Below are 23,246 nucleotides of genomic sequence, written 5' to 3'. Positions count from 1 at the left end.
CGGTAGTTTAATAGTAAATAACTACGCAAACAACTGCTAAAACATTCTTCTGAAATGACTAAATGACAATACCAGTCCTAGAATAAAATATGAAAGAAAAACAAAAATACCTGTGTGTGCGTACCCTAGGCCTCGTTCAGTAGGTAAACGTTGCAGAAATGCCATTAATAGAGATTTGTATTCTACATGTCAGATAGATATAGGTTATGAAGAACAAACATGTCCTATCTGAACGTTTCCAACATCTCTTACCGTTGGCGGCGGTGAGGAAGCACTTGTTGACGCCGCGGGCCTTGTTGGTGAGCTCCTCGGTGATGTCCATGTACGTGTGCAGCTCGTCCCTGATCTCCTCCAGCGTGGCGTACAAGTGGGCCTCCCAGTAACCCTTGTCCAGGCAGTCAATCAGCTCAGCCAGCTGCACCTTGGTGCTGTAGTACCAGATGGTCTTGTCCTCCTGCTCGCCGTCCTCCTCACTGGCGTGGAGGAAGGGAGCGAGACAGGGGTGGAGGGTTGTGGAGAGAAAAAGAGGGGAGAGAGATAAGAGGGAGATGGAGGGGACAGGGAAAAAGAGAACATGAGAATATGGGAGACAGAGAGGGATAGAATAAGAGAGAAAGAGAGGATGGAGAAAGATCGATGTCTTTGATTAATCGATGCCATCATCAAATGACGAGCAGTAGAATGAAGYACATTTAAGCAGACACATTCTATTGTAAATTGTCCATTMTAAGGACATYGTACGGACAACTATTTAATACACGTGTCTTCTATGGTGCCAGTTCTCCTTAAAAAGGGCCATTCCGCCACTTTACAAACTCATATTCATTATCTKKAGCACCATACCGGTGTCTAGATATGTGAAAACGGCATGTTTCTATGATCTGTGGTTGCAAAAATAAAAAGTCCTAAGAAAATGCTTCTCTGTGACATCKCAGGGTAGGATTAAAAGTAAGAAAAACTGTGATTTTCAAAACRTGCAACTAGTTTCTAGCCAGAGGGAAGKTYTTMTCTTGCTCCACGTCACCGCYAATCTCATAGGGTTTGAAAATCACCGTTTTTGATCACCGTAACTTTTGATTACMTCATCGGGTAGAACGTAGAAAATGCACAGTTTTCACATACACTGTATGTAGACACTGGTACTGTGCTGGAGACAATGAAAATCAGGTTGAGAAGTGGTGGAATTGCGCTTTAAGTTTTAACATCGACTTAGCTGCAATCAAGGAAAACATGATTATAGGGAAATTAAAGTTGTATGACCTTTGAGCACTCTAGGCATGCATAACACATATGCCCACATCAAATATCAACAAAATGACAAATTTGACAGTTTTGTGCACAGCACGGTCTAGGCCTGGGTCTCACTGGCCTTAGGCAGTATTCCAACAATCTAGTCAGCATCCTCTCAGGATGCAACCACCCACTCGAGACACACACATTCTCTCTCTCTCTATGGGGATGGTGAAGATCGATTACACTGCACCCAGTGAAAGCCACTTTCTTGAGTGGGAGCGGCAATGAGAGAGTGAAGGCTACCTCCGAATCCCTCTGTTCAGGTGTGTGTGTGTGTACATGAGTGTGTGACACTCTCCTCTCAGGTTAAAGGAGTCTGCTACCACACCATCTGTGACTAGTGCTTAATAGCTGGCTTATATGCTATCGATTACTAACATTTGTGTGTTTGCACTGTCATTATCCTTCAAACAAGTGAGGCATTGGCCTTTCTATACCTTACCAGAGAAGCTAAACAAGTGGTGTAASTCGCMCTGGATGAAAGCGTCTGCTAAATGACTAAAATATTAATGTAAACGTTGCAATAAAATCAATCATTGCCACCTGTCATGTAAACAAAGCTCACAGCTTGAACATGATCGKGGGTCAATTGCTCACGCTTCTCCTTCAATTTTGATTCAGGGTTATCAGTGCTTCTTAGGTGGATAACGTCGGTGCTGATTGAATTTGCACTGTACAACAATGATATATAAGTAACAATACATTTTTTTTTTAAAGAAAACGGCCTTTTTCCGGACCTGTCTTCAAGGGTCCTACGACGGTAGGATTTAAGGTCAGCAGTTATGAAAGACCTTAGGACAGGTCTAAAGAGGGCTTTCTACTGACTCTTGCTGGGAAAAATACCAAAAGAAAGAGCCAGGGTTCCCCCGCTTCTTCTGCGTGAACATGCCCTTAGCATGCTAAAGGGAGGCAAGAGGACTGCAGAATGTGGCCAGGGCAATAATTGCAAGCCGTACTGTGTAGACGCCTAAGACAGCGCTACAGGGAGCATGACAAGCAGCTGTTCGCTCCTCTCGCAGTGGCAGACACAGTGTAGCTTCGGTCAACACCTGACAGGATCGGGTGCATCCGAACATCACACCTGCGGGACAGGTACGGATGGCAACAAACAACTGCTCGAGTTACACCAGGAACGCACAATCCTGCCATGCAATTCTCAGACTGTCCCGCAATAGGCTGAGAGAGGCTGGACTGAGGGCTTTGTAGGCCTGTTGTAAGGCAGGTCCTGACAGAACCATCACCAAGCAACAATTGACGAAGAGAAGCTGCTCTTCCTCCCTGGACAAGGCCTGCCTGCTCCAAGACCTCTTGTCACAGTTAACAACTCCATTGTGCACCCCTACCACAGAGATCTGTATAAAAAAACTCCTTCACACTCTCCACCAGGCCTTCCCATCGCAGTGTCCATCAAATTCAGAGTCCCTGTTGCTGTGCCTATAGGCGTGTAGCAAGGCGAATCGATCCTGGCCGCAAACTTTGTCAGCACGCCCAAATGTATATTATCTCATATTGCCATTAACTGTTGCATGTCTCATAGAAGTTGCATGTCTTCTCCCCAAAAAATGTCTTCATCCTGTAGCTGACCGAAGAGCACCGTTGGAGGTGCGACAGGCTGAGATACCCAGAYGGTAAACACCAATCTGTAAAATTAGTAAATCACGTTTAGATCAATGTCTCTTWACCCTGTTCCAGGGGACCCAAAGGGGTGCACATTTTTGTTTTTGRCTTAGCACTACACACCTGATTGAAATCCTCAAAGCTTGATGAGTTGATCCTTTGAATCAGCTGMGTAGSGCAAGGCCAAAAYCAAAAAATGTCCCCAGGACCAGGTAAAGGGTRAACCATAGTAGTACGTCACCCCTGGAGCAAATTAGGGTTAAGTGCCTTGCTCAAGGGCACGGGACAGATTTTTCACCTTGTCGGCTTGGGTATTCAAACCAGGGACACTTCAGTTACTGGCCCAACCCTCTAACCTCTAGGCTACCTAAGAAACACTGGTTTAGATAAAAGTGTCAAATATATGCCCCACATTCTTCCTCCAAAGGACCTTTCAATAGAAAGACCGGGGTAGCCATTAGCAGTTGCCTTCAGTTTAGTATCGCGGTCTTCATTTCACAGTGTGATGACAACGGTTTTTATGTTCCTCCTAGTGTCAGGACAGCAAACAGTTCACACAACAGCATCCTTTCAAAGACTGAGAAGGTGTCGGTAGGCAGGGACATTATAGACCAGGCCCAGTCCTGCACAACAGCCACAGGTGAGACAACAGCCCTAGCCCATCATCCCATCCCTCCACCCTATCACATAACCCCGTGTTTCCCAATCCGTTCCTCCAAGGCCCGTAGCAATAGCATATTTTGGTCCTATCACACCTGACCAAACTAATCAATTGCTTGAGAAGGGATGTCCATGGAGAGATAACATTACAGAATATTCAGATATTAATGTATTGTCTAGAACAGACATAATTATCTGCCAGGTAGAATAGGAAATTGTAATAACTATATATTACACTGAACAAAGATATAAATGCAACATGCAACAATTTCTAAGATTTTACTGAGTTACAGTTCATAAGGAAATCAGTCAATTGAAAGGCCCTACAGAACTGTCAAAGGGATTCCTCTCGGGGCAGTTGAAAGGCCCTAATCTATAGATGTCACATGACTGGGAATACAGACATGCATCTGTTGGTCAAAGATACCTTCAAAAAAAAGGTAGGGGCGTGGATCAGAAAACCAGTCAGTATCTGGTGTGATCACCACTCCTCTTCAATGGCTGTGTGAAGTTAATGGATATTGGTGGAAACTGGAACACACTGACGTATARGTCGATCCAGAGTATCCCAAACATGGTCAAATGGGTGACATGTCTGGTGAGTATGCAGGCTGGGACATTTTCAGCTTCCAGGAATTGTGTACAGATCCTTGCGACACGGGCCYTATATTATCATGCTGAAACATACACACTGTCTGCCATTTGCCKGGTACAGTTGAAACCGGGAACTAAATCTCCCACAAGTAAAGTGTTAGTTTCATGTCTCATGAGCTGAAATAAAAGATCTCAGAAATGTTCCATACCCACAAATAGCTTATTTCTATCAAATATTGTGCACAAATTTGTTTATATCCCTATTAGTGAGCATTTCTCCTTTGCCAAGATAATCCATCCACCTGACAGATGTGGCATATCAAGAAGCTGATTAAACAGCATGGTAATTACACAGGTGCACCTTACAATAAAAAGGCCTCTAAAATGTGAAGTTGTGTCACACAACACAATGCAACATTGGTCTCCAGTTTTGAGGGAGTGTGCAATTGTCATGCTAACTGCAGGAATGTCCCCCAGAGCTGTTGACAGAGAATTTAATGTTAATTTCTATACCATAAGCCACCTCCAAAGTCATTTTAGAGAATTTGGCAGTACGTCCAACCGGCCTCACAACCTCAGATCATTGTAACCACGCCAGCCCAGGACCTCCACARCTGGCTTCTTCACCTGCGGGATCGTCTGAGACCAGTCACCCAAACAGCTGATGAAACTGAGGAGTATTTCTGTTTGTAACAAAGCCTTTTTGTGGGGAAAAACTCATTTTGAAATCAATAGATTAGGGCCTAATGAATTTATTTAAATTGACTGATTTCCTTATATGAACTGTAACTCATATGAACTGAACTGTAAAATTCTAGCATGTTGCGTTTATATTCTTGTTGAGTATAATTTTGGAGTGAGTGAATGTCTGTTTGTTGTTGTCTACTTACACCACGATGCGGCGGTCCAGGAACCAGTACTTGCGGCGGTGGCGGTCATAGCCGATTGGCAGCTGGCGGATGTATGGCCGGCTCTTCTGCGCCTCCGTCACACAGTCCACCACGCCGGGCACCTTGTGTGCCACGCACACCTCGCACTGCCACTCGTCCTCGGGTACCTCCACCAGCGGCGGCTTCACGCACTCCAGGTGGTAGACGGCCGAGCACGTCTCACAYCAGAGGAGGTCCCCCAGCCGATGGCACACCCTGCAGTGGTCGTCATACGCCARCACCCCCTCCGACATCAACTCTTCTCTAGCCAGGTTGGTGGCCAGGAACTGGTCCACGAGGAATTGAAGGACCTTAATTTTGCTCTCGAGGGGCTCGTAGGGGTACTCCTCGCCCTCCAGTAAAGGGAGCACCTGGCGGTACTCTGGGTCGCTCTCGCAGTAGGCGCGCACCATCTCGGGCCAGGTCATGCCGTCGATGAAGTAGAGCGTGGAGTTGACGCTGTCCTTGAGGTCGGCAGGACCGAACGTGGTGTTGGATGTGTCCTCCTCGCGCAGGATGGCRTTGAGCAGGGCGGTGTGGGTCTCAGCCAGCAGGGTGCACTGCTCCTGGCCCGCCAGTGCCGCACAAAAGTCCTCAAAGCGGAACGGCGAGAGGCGCAGGACCGAGCCGAAGTGGCGCAGCACCTCATAGACGGCCGAGATGTTGAGGAGCTGATTGGCCGGCACCAAAAGGTCCTCTGAGGACTTTGGCAGCTCCAGGGGGGGCACCTCTTTGGCCTCGAAGATGGGCGAGCGGGGCCGGTGKGGGCGTCTGCCCCTCCGGCCTGAGACAGAGAGGGATGGAGAGTGAGAGAGAGTGATATAAATTATGTAAAGAATTAAAATCAATCAAGAGACATAAAATGGGGCCAATAAAAAAARGCCCTTCAATACTGAGTGCTGGACTCTGAGAAACACAACAAAGACAGGTGAAGAAACAAAGACAAAGCTAGATACACACCGAATGAGTCAAAGCAGGCAGCACAATTTCCATCAACCATAACGGCTGTCYATGTTTCTATCAAACAGGCAAGGCTTCTTATTCAACACATTTGAGTGTGTAACAATTTTGTTATTGTTTATTGATAACAGCTTTGTGAATGTGTGCATTACTTTCCTTGTATCAACTTTTAAGTATAGCCTATTGGTTATAACCAACTTGTATTTTTTACCCTTCCATAAATCCCACGGTGTATATCAAGTCTGAATCTAATCTATAAACAGAATTTCTCCCTTTGGAAAGAGAACTTTAGATTTACTCAGTACATTTTTTTTTTAAATCAAGTCTTAAAAATGTAAATAAGCTAACCTTGCACCTGGTACTCGACTATACACCGTGCAGTGGAGAACTTGGCCTTCCTTCACTCACTATACCCTGGGCCAGAGTATGGGTGCTGATCTAGGGTCAGCTCCCCCTGTCCATGTAATCTTATTCATTATGATCGAAAAGGCTAAACTGATCCTAGATCAGCACTTTTTATGAATATGGGCCCGGATCAATTTCAGAATCTGAAACATGGATCCACACCCTCTGATATCAGCTGGAGTAGGTAGGTATAACAACTAACATACTGTAGTTTTAAATTAGATTTCAAACATTAGACAGGGTGTAGGCATAGACAAGGTGACATTAAAATGACCAACAAGCACCTCTCCCCTGAGCGTGTGCCCCCAGTGAGGGCTGTGTACAAAAACCTCTGCCTTCGTTCCACCCGGGCCCTATGCACAGAGTCTCTGTGTATGTGTAAGCATGTATTTGTGACTCAMTGTGATAAAATGAGTGTGTGTGATTATAGGTCATATGAAAAGGCACATAAACCACTCTTTGCACAATTCAGCCATATTCACATCGTAAGCGAGCCTATTTGGGGTAGGAGGTTATTTGCCTAATCAGTCACTGGGGTGCAATGGAGAGAGAGAATTATGATTCAAGAAATAACAATGTGGTCTAGGCTGTACACATCTGTGCTTATGAGATGTGGGGCAAGTTATTAATAATATACAGACATTTTAGGATGAATAACATATCAATAAATCTATAATTTAATGGAAATATAATTCTGCATTGAATTACAAAATGGTTCCTTAATAATCCATAAACGGCTTGAAAATTGACTACACGAAGTCCAAAGTACATGAATGACATCAACGTCACTTACACTTATGGTTAGACATTATGCAAGAACAAAACTATTGACTTCACAGTTCAACAATTATTTTTCAAAGAAGTTTGCATTTGCTCTTGCTCGTTTACGTTGATAGATTGGCGTTTGCTATGGTTACCGTACAATTTAGTGCGTGATATTATAATGAGTTAAAGCTGCAACAGGTAAAATTAGAGCGCCTCTTTTCAAAACAAAGGGCCTTGCGATGATGTCCTGTCAKGCTGATTTGACCACAATCTCGCTACACTTGATTTTTCTGAAGGAAAAAACGGTTTAAATTAAGGGAGGGGGATAAATTACAACTAGTTGATTAAACTGCGCATTTATTGTTTACATCTACTACAGGAACTGTATAAAGGTATATTCATGCCAGGCAACGCGACAAAGTATCAAKAACGCACGCGCAGTAATAAAGCAAATGGTATAAATCTTAACGTGAAATTTTGTAGCCAGATAGTGCAGCATGGCATGCTTGTTGACGCATATATGTTAACGGGTATTGCTAAATTAATGAATGGAAAGTAGCTAAATGTTTATCTTGAACTAACGCCTCGGCAAATAGTTGTATGCAAAATGGTGCAATTATGCAAATGAACAATTCCGTTTAACAATAATCACCATCGTCTAATGAGTGTTAATTTTTGCCGAAAGTTGCTGATTTTTTATACCAGAAAACATGCGAGGCGACAGTAGTGTTCACTGTGCGGGAACTAGCAAACGATCACCAGAGCTCCTAAACAAAGGCCTGTTTATGAGTGCAATCTCCATTTTGAACAATGCAGCTTGCTTACCAAATGTGCTAAATAAAAACTAACACTTTGGCGTGCATTTGAAAAAATGCTTCTAAATTGCAAYCAAACGTACCTGGAGTGCTTCCGTGCGTGCTATCATGGCTCCGAAAGCTGCTCTCTGTACAGTAGCTAGCATCATCCTCATCTGGTAATTCTTCCAGAAAATCGGACTCATTATCCACGGCCTCCTCTTCGTAGTCTGAGGGATTCTCGTGTAAAAGTTCGTCTTCCTCCGACCTCAAACTAATATTATCCTCTTCCTCGTCGCTATTGTCATCGTAGACCACCTTGCACAGTGGCCGTCTCCCCCTGCTGCCGCGACCGCCTCTCGAACCCCTGCCTCTTCCTCTGCCCCGCGATGTCGTCGCTGCTCCAACTTTCCTCCGGCCCCTGGACGAATGGTAGTTTTCTCTCCGATTKATTTCTGTATCACCGGTATCCACCACCGAACCTCGTCCGCGGCCACGTCCTCGGCCCCTTCCCCTACCACGGCTACCTCTCCCTCTCGAACCGCGAACTGGCCCAGGAGAAACCTCCTGCATCTCCGCTGCCTGTTTAGGCGGCCTTCCTCTTCTCCCTCGCATTGTAGCAGATGTATTATTTTTTATTTCAATTTTAGCGCGCGACTAGTCCACGCAAACCCGAAAAAACGGGCACCCTCGGAAACCRTAACCAACMTTGCGATAGTKTCAATTAGCCCCACCAAGCCCCGGGCTCAATTTTTAGTAGAAAGTTCAAATAGAATGGCCGGCGTCCCGCTTTAGGTCGCCTGCAGTCGCCATTTTTCTTCGGATCTCTCCCTCCACTGAAAACAGACAGCAGGCCCTGTATGGAGGTCACGTGACTACTATTCTACAGTAGACGCATTTAGTTCATAAAATGTGTTATCCATGCAAACGTGATGCCCCCACGATTGTTTATTTACGTTCYCTTGTCATGTCAATTCATACAAATCAAGAAAACATGGATTTATTACAATGTAACAGCGTTGTCAATTTGCAGCTGACGTCGTCATTCTAGCCAGAATGTAGGCAAGCATACGTAGTCGGACACGGGAAAGATCAGAATCATGAAACCAAGTTGTTGTTAAGTCAGTTCCAGAGTTCCAGCACATATTAGGGAGAAGTAAACTATATGTCAACATTTAAATCATGTATGTATTGGTAGTTGATTTGTTGCTATTATCAAAWAGACTCAATTTGTAATTTTGCTAATGCAGAGTGGAGTTATTCAATAAACTTATTTTAATGGTAAAAAAATACTCATAATATATTGTGTATTGCATTGGATAATTGCATGCATTTATTTAAAAAATAGGATAGGAAAAAAAATATTCAAACATTGTGTTTACTTATTMATGCACACAGCGGATATTATGAAGAGGTCATTCAACATTCTGGATCAGAACGAAGAACATCAGAATAGTTCCATCACCATGGAATGAATGATGGTYACATAACCTACCAATGTATCAGTTGTGGTGCAACATTGTTTCTTTTTTTTCTCTTTGTTGCTACAATGTTTCCTAAATACCTCTCTTATGATAGGGCCTAGCTACATTATGTTAAATTACAGTCTATGGTTTATGCTCTCAAATGTAGCCTATTTAGATCAGGCATACTACTACTACGTCCTGCTCTCTGTAGATTGTCAATGCCAAGGCTTTTCTCTTTAAAGCAAGCACATATCTTTATTAACTCCAGCAGGCAGAAGTCTAATTATTTCGATGTTATAGCTACATTTTCAATAGAAGCAGCCAGCAAAGTGAATGGTCGTTKAAAAAATAGTTAAAAGTCTTAAAAACGATAAATAGTAGCAGGTTTAACATGGGGATGGGTTAAATCGGGAGTAATTTAAGGTATAAAATATCAAGTTGTCGTGGCCGAGTGGTTAAGGCGATGGACTAGAAATCCATTGGGATCTTCCCGCGCAGGTTCGAATCCTGCCGACAACGATCTCTTTTGACGATGTGAATTGGAAGTTTCCCTCTAAAGGGTAGTCCTTCTAATGCCCAAATCTTTCAACTATACATTTGTTACGCCCATTTGAATGCAATTAATGTCTTGATATTACCTACTGTCTTCATGCAAAAGGCGGTACAACACAATGGAAAAGGGCACCTCCAAGTGTTTTTTTTTTTAAAACTTCATTTTCTGGTTGCATGTTCCACGTAGCCTTTAGCAGTATTGCAAAAAATATTGATGTGGATATCTAAATTACATACACTACATGACCAAAAGTATGTGGACACCTTTTCGAACATCTCATTCCAAAAGCATGAGCATTAATATGGAGTTTGTCCCCCATTTGCTGCTATAACAGCCTCCACTCTTCTGAGAAGGCTTTCCACAGAGTTAGAACATTGCTGCGGTGACCTGCTTCCATTCAGCCACAAGAGCATAAGTGAGGTTGGGCACTGATGTTGGACGATTAGGCCTGGCTTGCAGTCTGCGTTCTAATTGATCCCAAAGGTGTTCGATGGAGAGGTCAGGGTGCTGCGCAGGCCAGTCAAGTTCTTCCACACCGATCTCGACAAACTATTTCTGTATGGACCTTGTTCTGTGCACAGGGGCATTTTTGTGCTGAAACAGGAAAGGGCCTTCCCCAAACTGTTGCCACAAAGTTGAAAGCACAGAATAGTCTAGAATTTCATTGTATTCATAGACTGTTCTCTCTGCTACCGCACGGCWAGCGGTGCCGGAGCGCCAAGTCTAGGTCTAAAAGACTTCCTAACAGCTTCTACCCCCAAGCCATAAGACTCCRGAACAGCTAATCAAATGGCTTCCCTGACTTTTATGCTGTTTATTTTCTATTCATAGTCACTTTAACTCTACATATTACCTCAATTACCTCGACTAACCGGTGCCCCTACACATTGACTCTGTACTGGTACCCCCTGTGTACAGCCTCGCTATTGTTATTTTACTGCTGCTCTTTAATTATTTGTTACTTTCATTTTTTACTTAACTTATTTTTTCTTAAAACTGTATTGTTGGTTAAGGGCTTGTAAGTAAGCATTTCACTGTAAGGTTGTATTTGGTGCATGTGACAAATATAATTTGATTTATGGAGCTTTAAGATTTCCCTTCACTGGAACTAAGGGGCCTAGCCTGTAACCATGAAAAACAGCCCCASKCCATTATTCCTCCTCCACCAAACTTTACAGTTGGCCGTTGTTGTTCCTAGATGTTTCCACTTTACAATAACAGCACTTACAGTTAACCAGGGCTGCTCTATCAGGGCATAAATTTGACAAATTGACTTGTTGGAAAGGTGGCATCTTATGACTGTGCCACGTTAAAAGTCACTGAGCTCTTCAMTAAGGTCATTCTACTGCCAATGGCGATTGCATGGCTGTGGCTCTATCCCATACACCTGTCATCAGGGGCACAACTTTCACCGGGGACGGTGGGACCCACATTCTGAAATMGTATTTTTGTCCCCCCGTTTTATCATTGACCATAGACGCCTCTGAGCGGTCMGGTAGGCTGTTTGGAGTCTTTATCTGATTGGATCATTTTATATATATGCTACCCCCAACTTTTAAAATCTAACTTGCGCCCCTGCCTGTCAGCAACAGGTATGGCTGAAATAGCCAAATCCACTAATTTGAAGGGGTGTCCACAATACTTTTGTATATGGTATCATGTACCATGTCATCTTACCTTAGACATACATATAACCATTCATGATGGTACCAAGACGAGGGTCCTTTTGTGCATAGGGTATTTTTAATACAAAACACTGTCATATGAATTCAGAATGGACTTTGTGAGAATGCAACACAGAATGCATCTATAGAAAACATGTGCGACACTACAATGTGATTGGGAGATGTACAGTTATTCACAGTCCAAATAGCCTTCAGGAAATACAACATTTAACCACAAGACTGTCAACCATATGGAAGGTTGAGTCCCATTTCCAAGCATGTGAGTATTTTGTATATTACTATAAAGGGACAGTATGTTCCATAGGTTAAAAATATCTATGCCATGTTGCAATATCATAGGACTATATCGTTTACATAATTCATATTAGAAAATATTTKTACTACACACGCCCTCAAGATTATASAGACAAATACAAATCACATGGCTATAGGGACCTAGGCCTCAGCAATGCCACAGTTCAGAACTAGAGAATCATTTGCTCTACACATCTGMGAATCTACTAGACTGACCCCAGATCTGTTTGGGCGCTGCACAGCCAACTCCTATGCTCATCGTTGAAAGCACAAGCAGATCTGGGACCAGTGTAGGCATCTACAGTAGGTAGGTATGATACAGCAGTTGAACCACGGACCTTTTGGTAGTGGACCAAATACAAAGTGGAACACAACGACGCAACTGACCAAGAGAAAATGGGGAGAGAAGGTCAACGGCAGAGTTCTTTTAGAAATAATCTGTAAATATAGTCTAAAACAGCTCAATGACTTCTATGGAGTACTGGCTGATGTCCTTCGACGGCTTCATTTTGTGGAGCTCTTGAAGGCTGCTCTCGATCTTCCCCAGTTCAGAGAATAGTTTCACCTGGAATGGGTAGATGGGGATAGACGTTAAAGATGAAGTAGARGCACAAAGTAAATAGCAGTAGTGTGTCAATTTCGGCAAACAAATAAGAACGTTGAAGCGTGTGGCTAAATTCCTCAGCTGGGTTGGTCCCGTAGCTAGCACGTTTTATAAGCGTGGAGCGAACCAGTGCACATGCGCAGATACTCTGTGTGTCAGCAAAGTCTTGCATCGTGCTCATCCTAATATCGTCAGATGCTGCTCGTAGCAACGTCATAACGCTGAGTCTACCTTCAAGTTCTGACACAAAACGGCTAGCATTTATAATTGCAACACTTGTTTTTCCAGTTTGAACAACTGAAGAGGTAAACATTCCTCCCTGGGTGCCTCAACGGGTTTTTATTCTCACGGCAATAAAAACAAACAAATTACACTAGTTGTTATCAAGGGAACCATTATGGCAAAAATGGTCAAATATCATTTGGACCAAAGAGAAAGCATATACCTGGGATTTGACAAAGCTTTGGAGATTTGACAGCAATCCTTTGGCATCAGGAGCCATGACCAAGACCGTGAAATGAGCATCCAACAACAAGCACATCCAGTCAATGATCTAGAAAAGGAAATTGAGAATACACACATTAAGTTAATGCTATAAAATATAATTATATGCATTCACCTTTTGTATAACTTCCATGCTTCCATGTACCAACCTGTGTCATCGTGGGCGATCTCAAACCTGGCGTTTGTGTGTAGACGTCTTGGYAATATTTCAAATAGACAAACTGGAGGTACTGAAGAAAGAGCTAGGAGAGGAAACAGAAGGATGCAACCATCAGTCTTTCAATGCATCCTCATAGCTAACTGCAATTCATAAATTGGTAGTAAAAAAACAAAAAAAACACCATGGTATATTGCAGGATTACAGTCAATTCCAAATAAATTCAGTCAATTCAGGAAGTACACAAATATTCACATTTTACTGTTCTTCAATGAGGAAGACTGGAATTGGAATTTACTTCCTGAATCGACTTGAATGGAATTGATCCCAACGATGGCATATTGTCAAGGAGATGGGACACAGGTATCTACTCACAATAACCTGCTGAGTGTTGAGGTCCTTCAGGTGTGGGAGCAGGAAGTTGTCACTGTACGGCGTCTGCAGGACCTCATTACTATAGCAGCACAGTTAAGTTATAACATCTCCACACAGGTTTAAGAGTCATTTCTATGGACTGGTGCTGTATATTAGCGCAAGMTAAACATTATGGTGCATTGCAGCCGACTGTTGACAAAGAAATTTGTCATTGTTATTTAATATTTTATCTATCCCTATTAATGAACAATTCAACAAAGCTATAGTGAGAGGATACAGTCACAGCCTTGTGTTGGTTCAATCCCTCTGACTATTGATGATTCTGTGTGTCAATGTACGTCTATCAAATACACTGTTCAATCAATAATGACATAAGCAGATATTACTGTAGTCTTGCAATGGGATAGTGTTTAGGGAAATMATTGTCCAGACTATACAAAAGGATACAGTAGCACAGCCTTGTGTAGACCCACGGGGCAGGCCTCTAGCTGCAGTGTGGGGTTCTTTTTATCCTGGGGAGGTTTGGGCTGGTGGTTGACGTCACAGCTGTCCTCCTCAAACAGAGGCGGGCTGAAGCCGTTCTGTTGGCCCCCCCGGGCCCCCGCCGCCACCAGGCCCTCCATGAAAGACACGCTGTCCGGCTCCAGACTGACCATCTCCACGTCGCRGTCTGGCACACTTGAGGGAGAGTGACACACGGCCGTTACAACAACAATKCTGATTTCAGGCTATTTATATGAGTTGACAAACTATTGAATTTGCAGGAACAAGACTTGGAAGCATTGGAAATGGTTCAAACAAAACAAGTTCTAGAAATAAAGCACTTCAAAATAAGGATAATTTAAAAGCAATACACAGCCACAAAGAGAKCGCTTGGTTMACAATGTGGTGGGAAAAAAATGCATTGTACACAATGAATAGAAACTTCAACCATCAAAAGAGAGCACAACAATTAGGCCAACAAATACATAACCAAGCTCCTGCACTGGTAGGAAACACTAGCCCGAGCTTCACCAGAATTAATCTTATTCACAACGTATAGGTTGTTACAAAASACGCCCCCATACACTATCGAGTTAGACTGACCTGATGAAGGTTTTGAGGCAGGCACACGTGACCACCTCAGGGATGTCTGGAAAGAGCTGCAGGCAGAGCTGACACAGGAAGTAGTCCTTGTGCTCCAGGGCCAGCAGCAGGAGGTCGGGACACACGCTGCAGAAAGACACACAGAACAGGTCAGAACCAAACCAAGGGACTCAACAACAGTCTGTGTGAAAATACTACAAAAAGCTTCCTTTCCTAGTATTCTTTCCTTCGTTGCTACTGATAGGTGCTGAAACTGGATAGGTACCCACCCACAATAATGTCTTCACCTATGATTTCTTGCAGTGTTCGAGACCACCTAAAGCGAGACAGATTCAAGACCAAGCCCGGAGAAAAAATACCAAAACCGGATGGGGGGGGGAGAGACTTTGTCAAACCTGAGGCCGGGAGGGCGACAAGCGGTCCGAGTCAAGACCGAGCCACGGAAAAGTCAAATTAAAGACCATGATTGTCATTTTGTCAAATCACCACCATAATAAGAGATGTAAATGTCCAGTATTTCTGTGTTCATATTTCAGAACAACATTTCGATTCTTTATACATTCAGAATGGTTAAAAATGCATTCTGAGGGAAAATAGCCACTCTAAAAATCATCACTAACTCAAACACAGTGGGGAACAATGGGCCTTCTACACCAAAGGATATATAAAATAATTAAAACAATAATTCTAATTACATTATTCTTTTCAGTGATGTTCTGATTTAATKTCCTCAGCTTTTGTTGGAATGGAAAGGTTAACACTAAAAAAATAAAAAAAAAGATCCAATCATGATTTTCTTTTTTGTGGTCTCTGGGGAGATAAACCTAGCTAAGACAAGCCATTGGCTAGGCCATCAAACTAGATAGAAGGCATCTACCYTTCAKCTGTATTAGGGGCAACATTTTGGAGTGACAGTTTAATCAACCAACCAACTTTTGACTTGTAATAGGTGGTACCGTTTTTACAAAAACGTATGGTAACTTCTGCCTTCTCAAAGGCCAACCGGCCACTGCACAATAAGGAGCCGTAGTTTTCCCACGGTCTAGCTAGCCATCTTTTGTGGTAGACTAGTTGCAGAGGCTGCAGCAGGTGTTATCAAATAAGATGRTGTTCCTAATTTGTTAGCTTGTCCCTTTTCAAGAATAACTCTCAACAAGAAGTTAAGTTTCAAATTATCATCATCTGGTGAGTGGAATTGTTTTTTTAATTTTTTTTTTTATTGCAGCTCGCTTGCTGTTAGCAATCGCTATGAAAATAACTAACGTGTGAAACATTGWTACATTTAAACTTTAGGTCGCAGGTTACTTTGTGCTAAACATGAAACGTTTATGCAATGGGGAGTAATAGTTGTACATTAGCCTGATGGTTGTGTTTTTGTATTCTCATGATTGGGACCTACTAGCTTACTATATCCACGTTTATAGACTGCTTATCCTTTGACYTCATGCTGTGTGTAAATAAGAAAAAGTTCTTAACGTACTTGYCTAGTTAAATACAAATGTGTGTGACTGCTGTCTTTCCATATGCCCTATGTGGTGGTGTAGTGGTAACTGGAGAATACTCACATTTTGCAAAAATAAATAAATAAATCACAAGTGGCCTGCCKAGCGGAGGAAAATTACCCTGTGTGAAAAATCCTGTTTTCTACGTTTTTTAAATGAYTTTTCCTATATATTTTTCAGATTAGCACTATAAATCACCTTTTTTAATAGAARAACAAAAATGTGATGTTCTAGGATATTTTGTGGGGGTGGGGGATCGTGAGGAGTATATTTTGAATAATAATGTATTATTTCTCAGCTCAATCTGATTGGATGGACCTGTGTCCACCCAGGCCCACACCCCTGATGCAAACAGGGCATGATTACAGAATTGTGCATCACAAATAGTCTACTAACCAAGACTTCAGACTAATACCTGGTTTGCATACCCATTGTTGCCTTAGTAAGCATTCACTGGTATTTCTTACCTACCCTACCGGCTACCAATGTCATTCTTCTGAGCAGCTCCATGCCAAAACCAGTTGACAAATGTGCGCTCTTGCTGCCTGCAGATGATATTCCTCTGAAACTAGGCTATGGGTGCGGCGTGAGTATTAATACATTTCACTTGCGCTGCGAAATTTTAGGCTACTTTGTGCATGATTTCTCTATTGTACTACATAACTGATAAGTCGTATGTACATCCACTACACTACTTTGCATCAGTGGGAATTAATGGAGTACACGCAACCGCCATAAAAAATGTATTTAAAAAAAAAGTGCTTATATGGCATATAGCCTCCACTACACCACTGACCCTTTAACAAAGAGCGCCTCTCCTACATATGTGTTGGTATTACGGTTGTTTACATTTCAGCATCATTAACCTGTTCTCACACTGAAGGCCAATAGGTTCACCACTGTACTAACCTGTCACACACTGAAGGCCTATAGGTTCATCACTGCGCAAACAGGTCTATAATAGATATAAAGACTTCAGGTATTCATGTTTCCAGAAAGGAGTGTATATTTGGCCCGGCGAAGCAGTTTTATGTGCTTACTGGATAGAAGCTGATCATTCTGACTTTTTTTACTCCGCTGGTCTCAGGAAGAAATGATGAAGCTCACTGTCGGAGACCGAGTGCAAATGTATCCGACAAAGAGACACTCAAAATGTTGTCTCAAGTACTTCAACAAAGATGTCTTGCTAGATCGGTGAGGATGGAAGCAAGACACACCCCAACTTGCATAACAAGCGGATGGCACCAACACTACTACGAGCTGACGACCCTGTTCACATTTACTTTCCATGCACCCAACATAGCCCATCATTCTGATAACCTCCCTGTCCAAAGGACCAATACTCCCGTACCGTACGAGTCAACCCAATGCCACCCTCACCTGTGGCAAAGGCACTGTGTTTGCACCAGCTGTGCCAGGGCCACGGGAGTGTAGAAGGCTGTCTCGGCCTGGCTTCGGGCCACCAGGTGGCAGGCCAGCTGGCCCACCGAGAGCTGCAGGTCCTGGGCATCGCCTCTGGAGACCAGGGCCTCCACCTCCCTCTGGACCTCATCCACTGGACGAGTCTGGAGGGGTTGAGGTTGAACACAGTTAACACCTAACTTAAAATTTCCTTGAACAATTACATTTGATATAAACACGCTATGAAAAGGACTGGCCATTTGTCATTCACTCAATGTACAACATCAATAGCTGTTTGAGACTCCCAAAACAGAAAAGCAAAATGAATAGTTGATCTAACATACCTTGATAAGCTCCAGTACTTGGTCCACTGTGAGGGCTTGCGCTGATTGGCTCTTCCGACTCAGCTTCTGTACAAGGGAGGACCAATCAGAACAGGTGAAATTGACATTAATCCATTCTGGTGGTAAAGTACTAGGGTCAATCAATTCAGGAAGTCAGGTTAACTTACACTCTTCCTGGTCTCCACTATTTTGGTGGGCCCCTGTGGCTGATCCCCATGGAGTAGGGTGTTCCAAGAGGGCACAGCCACCGACGATTTGGACACTACAAAGCCGCAAATCACTAAACTGTTTGCTTACGATGACATTTCAAGGGATGCTATTCAGATGCAATTCCAAAACAGTCATTTACAGATTCAGTACATTAGATAGGTGAAGGAAACATATGCAATAACATGTAAACAGGAGTGATATAGCGTCATCTGAAATGGCTTCCTATTCACTACTTTTGACCAGGGACACTAGGGCTTGTATTAAAAGCAGTGCACTGTATAGGGAATAGGGTGCCATTTTAGATTCAACCAGGCACTGTCAAGGACGACAAACGCCACTCTGGTGACTGTTTTACTGAGGAAATGCCGTGTTACCTGCGATCCCAGCYTGTCGTAGTTTCCCCAGGGCCGAGGCCAGAGAGGACTTCTGACACTCGTAGGGAATGACGGAGAGGGCCTTGCCATGAGGGACAAACAGCTTTCCCAAATAACACCAGACCTGAGGGGAAATMAAGGAACGATCATTGATATAAATAGGAGGGAAGTGGATCTTTAGTACAAGATACATAGAGTCATTTGGTTGAAGTTTGTGAGGCAAAAAAACCTACCTGTCCATGGATTCTTCCCACCATCTCCTTGCCAGCCTGAAGAGTCTGGAAATTAGTATTCCAGATGCAGAGGAAATCTGAAATGGAAAAAATAATWAAAAGGATCGGATGGATGTCAGCAATGTGGTGAAAGCTCCCGAGCAAACAAGGGGAAGATATCACCATGTTGTTTACACGCGTCAAATCAGAACTTTGAAAAGTACGTATCTAGGGGTTGATGCTGGATTGGGCGAATGTGTGTGAGAATCAGAATTCAATCAATTCATGAAGTAAACTAGAACTCCACATGAGGAAAATTGACATTTCTGTTTAGCTCCTGAATTGACATGGCATTGATCCAAWCCCTGATATTTACCTTTGCCAGTCCTAGCGGAGGGATGGGGCACCCCCACCACAGCCACATGAGCTTCGTCCAGGGCCACTGCCGAGGCAGCTCCCAGCTCCCCCTCCCCAACGGGCAGCCTCAGGRGCAGGCTACGAGGCAGGGGCTGCACCCCCTCCAGCTCCACATACCCCTGCGCCGCCACCACACTCTGGTACACACAGCCGTTAGGGTCTGGAGAAAAGAGAGAGCGAGATAGAAGACAGKGATGCAAGTCAGGTCAATCATAGCCTTATGTCACCAGCACATCACTGAGAGCGCAAGTTTCTCATAAAAAAACGAAATGCTATCATGAGGCTGTAGCTACGATGACCGACAACTGCGTTTCATTGTTTGTTAAGTGCTTCATTGATATCGAATGCAGTACCATTTCAACAGTATTCTAGTTATCTGGGGGGGGGGACAACATTAAAGCTGTAACATGGAACTTTTTGGGCTACCRGATCAAATTCACATAGAAATGAGAGTTATAGATCTGTCACGCTTTTGAAAGCAAGTCCAAGTGGTACATTGTTCTATGTGCGCTATTTCTATGCTTTCTGTTATTAAGTTTAGTTTACCCGTCTTTTACTTCTGGTTTTGCACACCAGTTTCAAACAGCTGAAAYGATATTTCACTGCATTTGAAATYTGTACATCACTGTACATTGATTCTCTACACATCGCTTGTTTTGTCACAAACTGAAAATAGGCWAACTATTAGAATTTTAACCAGGAAATGCCAYAACGATTTCTGCATAATGCACCTTAAAAGCTGAATGAACATTACTACTTGAACATTTCTAACACATTACTTTGGCAGGGAAGTGACGGCCGTACTCACACAGGTAGAGCAGGTTGATGTGTTTGTCCCGGAGAGAGGCWGAGAAACTCAATGGGGGAGCTCCAGAGTCTTCTCTCTCCAGCCTATACTTCTGTAGGGTGTTGGGGTTGAGCCTCTGCACATAAAGGCAGCGCTRCCCTTTCTGTGACGGACAACAGGGAAGCCATGTTAAACATGACATTGTGGCACAGAATTCATACTTGCACAAAATATAGCATGTTGCAGATGCCACTGCGTTTATGCCTGCACGTGGCAGGTCATTGAGTACACGGCTATTCAGCGTACCGCGAGGAAAGGATATTCTACCTTCTCTGTCGTGAAGAGGACAAAGTGCTGTTTCTCAGCCACGATGTTGGTGCTCCACCTAGGGGGTAACATGAGGACATTGTCAACTGTGTGCATCTCACACAAAAAAACGATTGTTTACTCAAATGAGCCAAGTATTGACAGCAATGTGGACAGAATTAMCATAGTTGCTGACTCAATGTAAATGAATATGGGTGCAAGTTTAAAAAAACAATATACAGTTGAAGTCGTAAGTTTACATACACCTTAGCCAAATACATMTAAACTCAGTTTCACAATTCCTGTCATTTAATCCTAGTAAAAATTCCCTGTCTTAGGTCAGTTAGGATCACCACTTTATTTTAAGAATGTGAAATGTCAGAATAATAGTAGAGAGAATGATTTATTTCTTTCATCACATTCCCAGTGGGTCAGAAGTTTACATACACTCAATTAGTATTTGGTAGCGTTGCCTTTAAAAATGTTTAACTTGGGTCAAATGTTTTAGGTAGCCTTCCACAACCTTCCCACAATAAATTGGGTGAATTCTGMCCCATTCCTCCTGACAGAGCTGGTGTAACTGAGTCAGGTTTGTAGGCCTRCTTGCTCYCACACGCTTTTTCAGTTCTGCCCCCAKATTTTCTATAGGATTGAGGTCAGTTCTCAGTAGATGTCCTAACAGACTTGCCAAAACTATAGTTTGTTAACAAGAAATTTGTGGAGTGGTTGAAAAATTAGRTTTAATGCCTCCAACCTAAGTGTATGTAAACTTCTGACTTCAACTGTATATATTTTTATATCCATAGCTCTGAAAGAGAATAAGCCAACCGGCCTCTATAGTGGTGGGACTAAAGCCAACCAAACCTAAGGTTACGGATCGCTAATCCAGACTAGTGTCCATTGTCTGACCTTATGACCTCCTCCTCTGACAGGACATCCTCTATGGGCTGRTGGGGGGCGGAGAGGAGGGAGTCCAGGAGTCTGACTGCCCCTCTCTGAAACAGCACCACAGGCTCTCCCCCAGGGGCAGAGTGGACCCGCCATACATCAGCAGATACCTAAGAGACATTGCAGACACAGAGCTAGTTAAGACCGATAACTGCGAGACATCGCGAAATGACCGCAAAGCCAGAGGAAAGCCTGAGATAAAAAGGAAATGTACGGCATAATTTGATTCAATTATGGTACAATGACTTCTCACTGGCACAGTTCATGTTACTGTGCAATTTGCAAAGTATGTCACCATATTGACAAAGTCAAAGCAGAGGAGGTTGAAATTGTATGCGTGTGTGAGAGGGAGCTCATACTTACAGTTGCTTTAAATGCTTTGTCTAAATTGAGGTCTTCATCTTTCCAAARTCTGATGACCTAMTGAGTAAACATTTATTGACCATGAACAAAATGAAGACAACCACTTTATTTAAAGAATCAAGTCCAGATGTTTTAAATGTGTTCAGTTTCTATGTTTGTGTAAAGTGTCCACAAGTGTTACCTTGTTGTCGGAGACCACTACATACTCCTTGGTCTGAAAGTTGAACACTGCAGGACAAGTCAACAGCTGTCCCTGTTTCACCGTCCAGCTACCCAGAGGCTTCTGGTCTGAAACCTGTCAACACAGCACCTCAGAAGTAAACAACACATGCATTTTTCAACACAAACACAATTTTTGCGGTAAGTTACGTTCATATTCAAATACAAGACTAGTGTGACTACCTTTTTGACGGTGGCACCAACGTCAGCTAACCAAACAAACCCATGCCAAGCAGCTATCTAGTAGTACGGTTCTCATTGAAAGACCAGTACGTGTGTTAACGTCCACCTATGTGCATGTCGATTMATTCAAGTAAACCGTCTGAATACGCATATTTGTTGCTAGATAGTTGATGAACACCATTGCAATACTGGTAAGAGAGGGATCAATTGTTATATGTAGCTAGCTAATATTTTGAAACGCTTCGGATCCCCCCCACTGCAATTGACACGAGTGTGCCATCAGCTGAGCTGGTTCAACATTTCAGCCACTTATATTGGTCAACATTACCTTGTATAAAGTGACAGATCTCGTGGAATCGGTGACGACGACATGGTCACTGTCTCCATCCAGTTCAATTCCCTGAATTGGCGAATCTGAAGCATTTTGAGTTTGTACAAGTCCGCACAACGTGAATCCCTCATACAGCGCGGCCATGCTGGATGAAGAAAATGGAAAAATGCAAACCTCGCGAGACWTACCCACGGCTACCATAGAGTGTTTTGCTTAAAGATGGAAAACTGCAGTAAGATCAGACAGCGCCCTCCTGTGACTAGGTTATGGTATTTCATAATGAGTTGTGGTAATGTTGTGTGGTGCCTGTAGCAGTCAGTGCCCCTGTGGGTATATATATATTCAATATACACTATATATATACAAAAGTATGTGGACACACCTTCAAATTAACGGATTCGTCTATTTCAGCCACATGTATAAAGTAGAGCACACAGCCATGAAATCATAGACAAACATTGGCAGTAGAATGGCCGTACTTAAGAGCTCAGTGACTTTCAATGTGGCACCATCATAGGATGCCACCTTCCCAACAAGTCAGTTCATAACATTTCTGCCATGCTAGAGCTGTCCCGGTCAACTGTAAATGCTATTATTGTGAAGTGGAAATYTCTAGGTGCAACAACGGCTCAGCCGCGAAGTGGTAGGCCACACAAGCTCACAGAACGGGACAGCAGAGTGCTGAAGCACTTAGCGCATAAAAATGGTCTGTCCTTGGTTGCAACGCTCACGACTGASTACCGGAGCGCCAAGTCTAGGTCCAAGAGGCTTCAAAACAGCTTCTACACCCAAGCCGTAAGACTCATGAACACCTAATCAAATGGCTACCCAGATTATTTGCATTGCCCCCCCCCACCCTCTTTTTTTCACCGCTGCTACTCTGTTATCATCTATGCAAAGTCACTTTA

At 43.3% G+C, this 23,246-nt stretch overlaps 2 protein-coding genes and 1 non-coding gene across 4 annotated transcripts in view; 1 reads left to right on the top strand and 2 right to left on the bottom strand.

The window, feature by feature from the left end:
- LOC111982435 (nucleosome-remodeling factor subunit BPTF-like) overlaps nt 1-8,945 on the bottom strand; it is a 59,414-nt gene extending 50,469 nt beyond the window's left edge. Inside the window, 3 exon segments of the mRNA XM_070433777.1 lie at nt 253-473; nt 5,055-5,877; nt 8,122-8,945. Of these exon segments, the coding sequence (XP_070289878.1) occupies nt 253-473; nt 5,055-5,877; nt 8,122-8,632 (1,555 nt within the window). The 5' untranslated portion in view covers nt 8,633-8,945.
- Nucleotides 8,946-9,920: 975 nt separating this feature from the next.
- trnas-aga (transfer RNA serine (anticodon AGA)) lies at nt 9,921-10,002 on the top strand. Its single transcript has one exon. It is a non-coding gene; the product is annotated as a tRNA-Ser (tRNA).
- Nucleotides 10,003-12,047: 2,045 nt separating this feature from the next.
- On the bottom strand, nt 12,048-22,525 carry LOC111982417 (nucleolar protein 11-like). 2 transcript variants are annotated; one of them, XM_024013984.2, is made up of 18 exons: nt 22,336-22,525; nt 21,787-21,900; nt 21,606-21,662; nt 21,204-21,352; nt 20,316-20,373; nt 20,010-20,151; nt 19,161-19,361; nt 18,806-18,882; nt 18,573-18,696; nt 18,156-18,250; nt 17,989-18,054; nt 17,624-17,808; nt 14,742-14,867; nt 14,103-14,333; nt 13,656-13,734; nt 13,273-13,365; nt 13,065-13,172; nt 12,048-12,580 (listed from the first exon to the last, which is right to left on the bottom strand). In XM_024013984.2, the coding sequence occupies exons 1-18, from the start codon at nt 22,480-22,482 to the stop codon at nt 12,467-12,469; spliced, it is 2,166 nt and encodes a 721-aa protein (XP_023869752.1). In that variant the 5' UTR covers nt 22,483-22,525; the 3' UTR covers nt 12,048-12,466. The 2 variants fall into 2 exon arrangements, with proteins under 2 accessions (XP_023869752.1, XP_023869751.1); XM_024013983.2 differs by having other exon boundaries at nt 20,295-20,373; nt 22,336-22,500.
- Between the last annotated feature and the right edge of the window lie 721 nt (nt 22,526-23,246).

Source organism: Salvelinus sp. IW2-2015, linkage group LG21, assembly GCF_002910315.2.
Source record: "Salvelinus sp. IW2-2015 linkage group LG21, ASM291031v2, whole genome shotgun sequence".
NCBI lineage: Eukaryota > Metazoa > Chordata > Actinopteri > Salmoniformes > Salmonidae > Salvelinus > Salvelinus sp. IW2-2015.
Note: the sequence above shows the minus strand (reverse complement) of the source record. Positions and strands in the feature narration are given on the sequence as shown.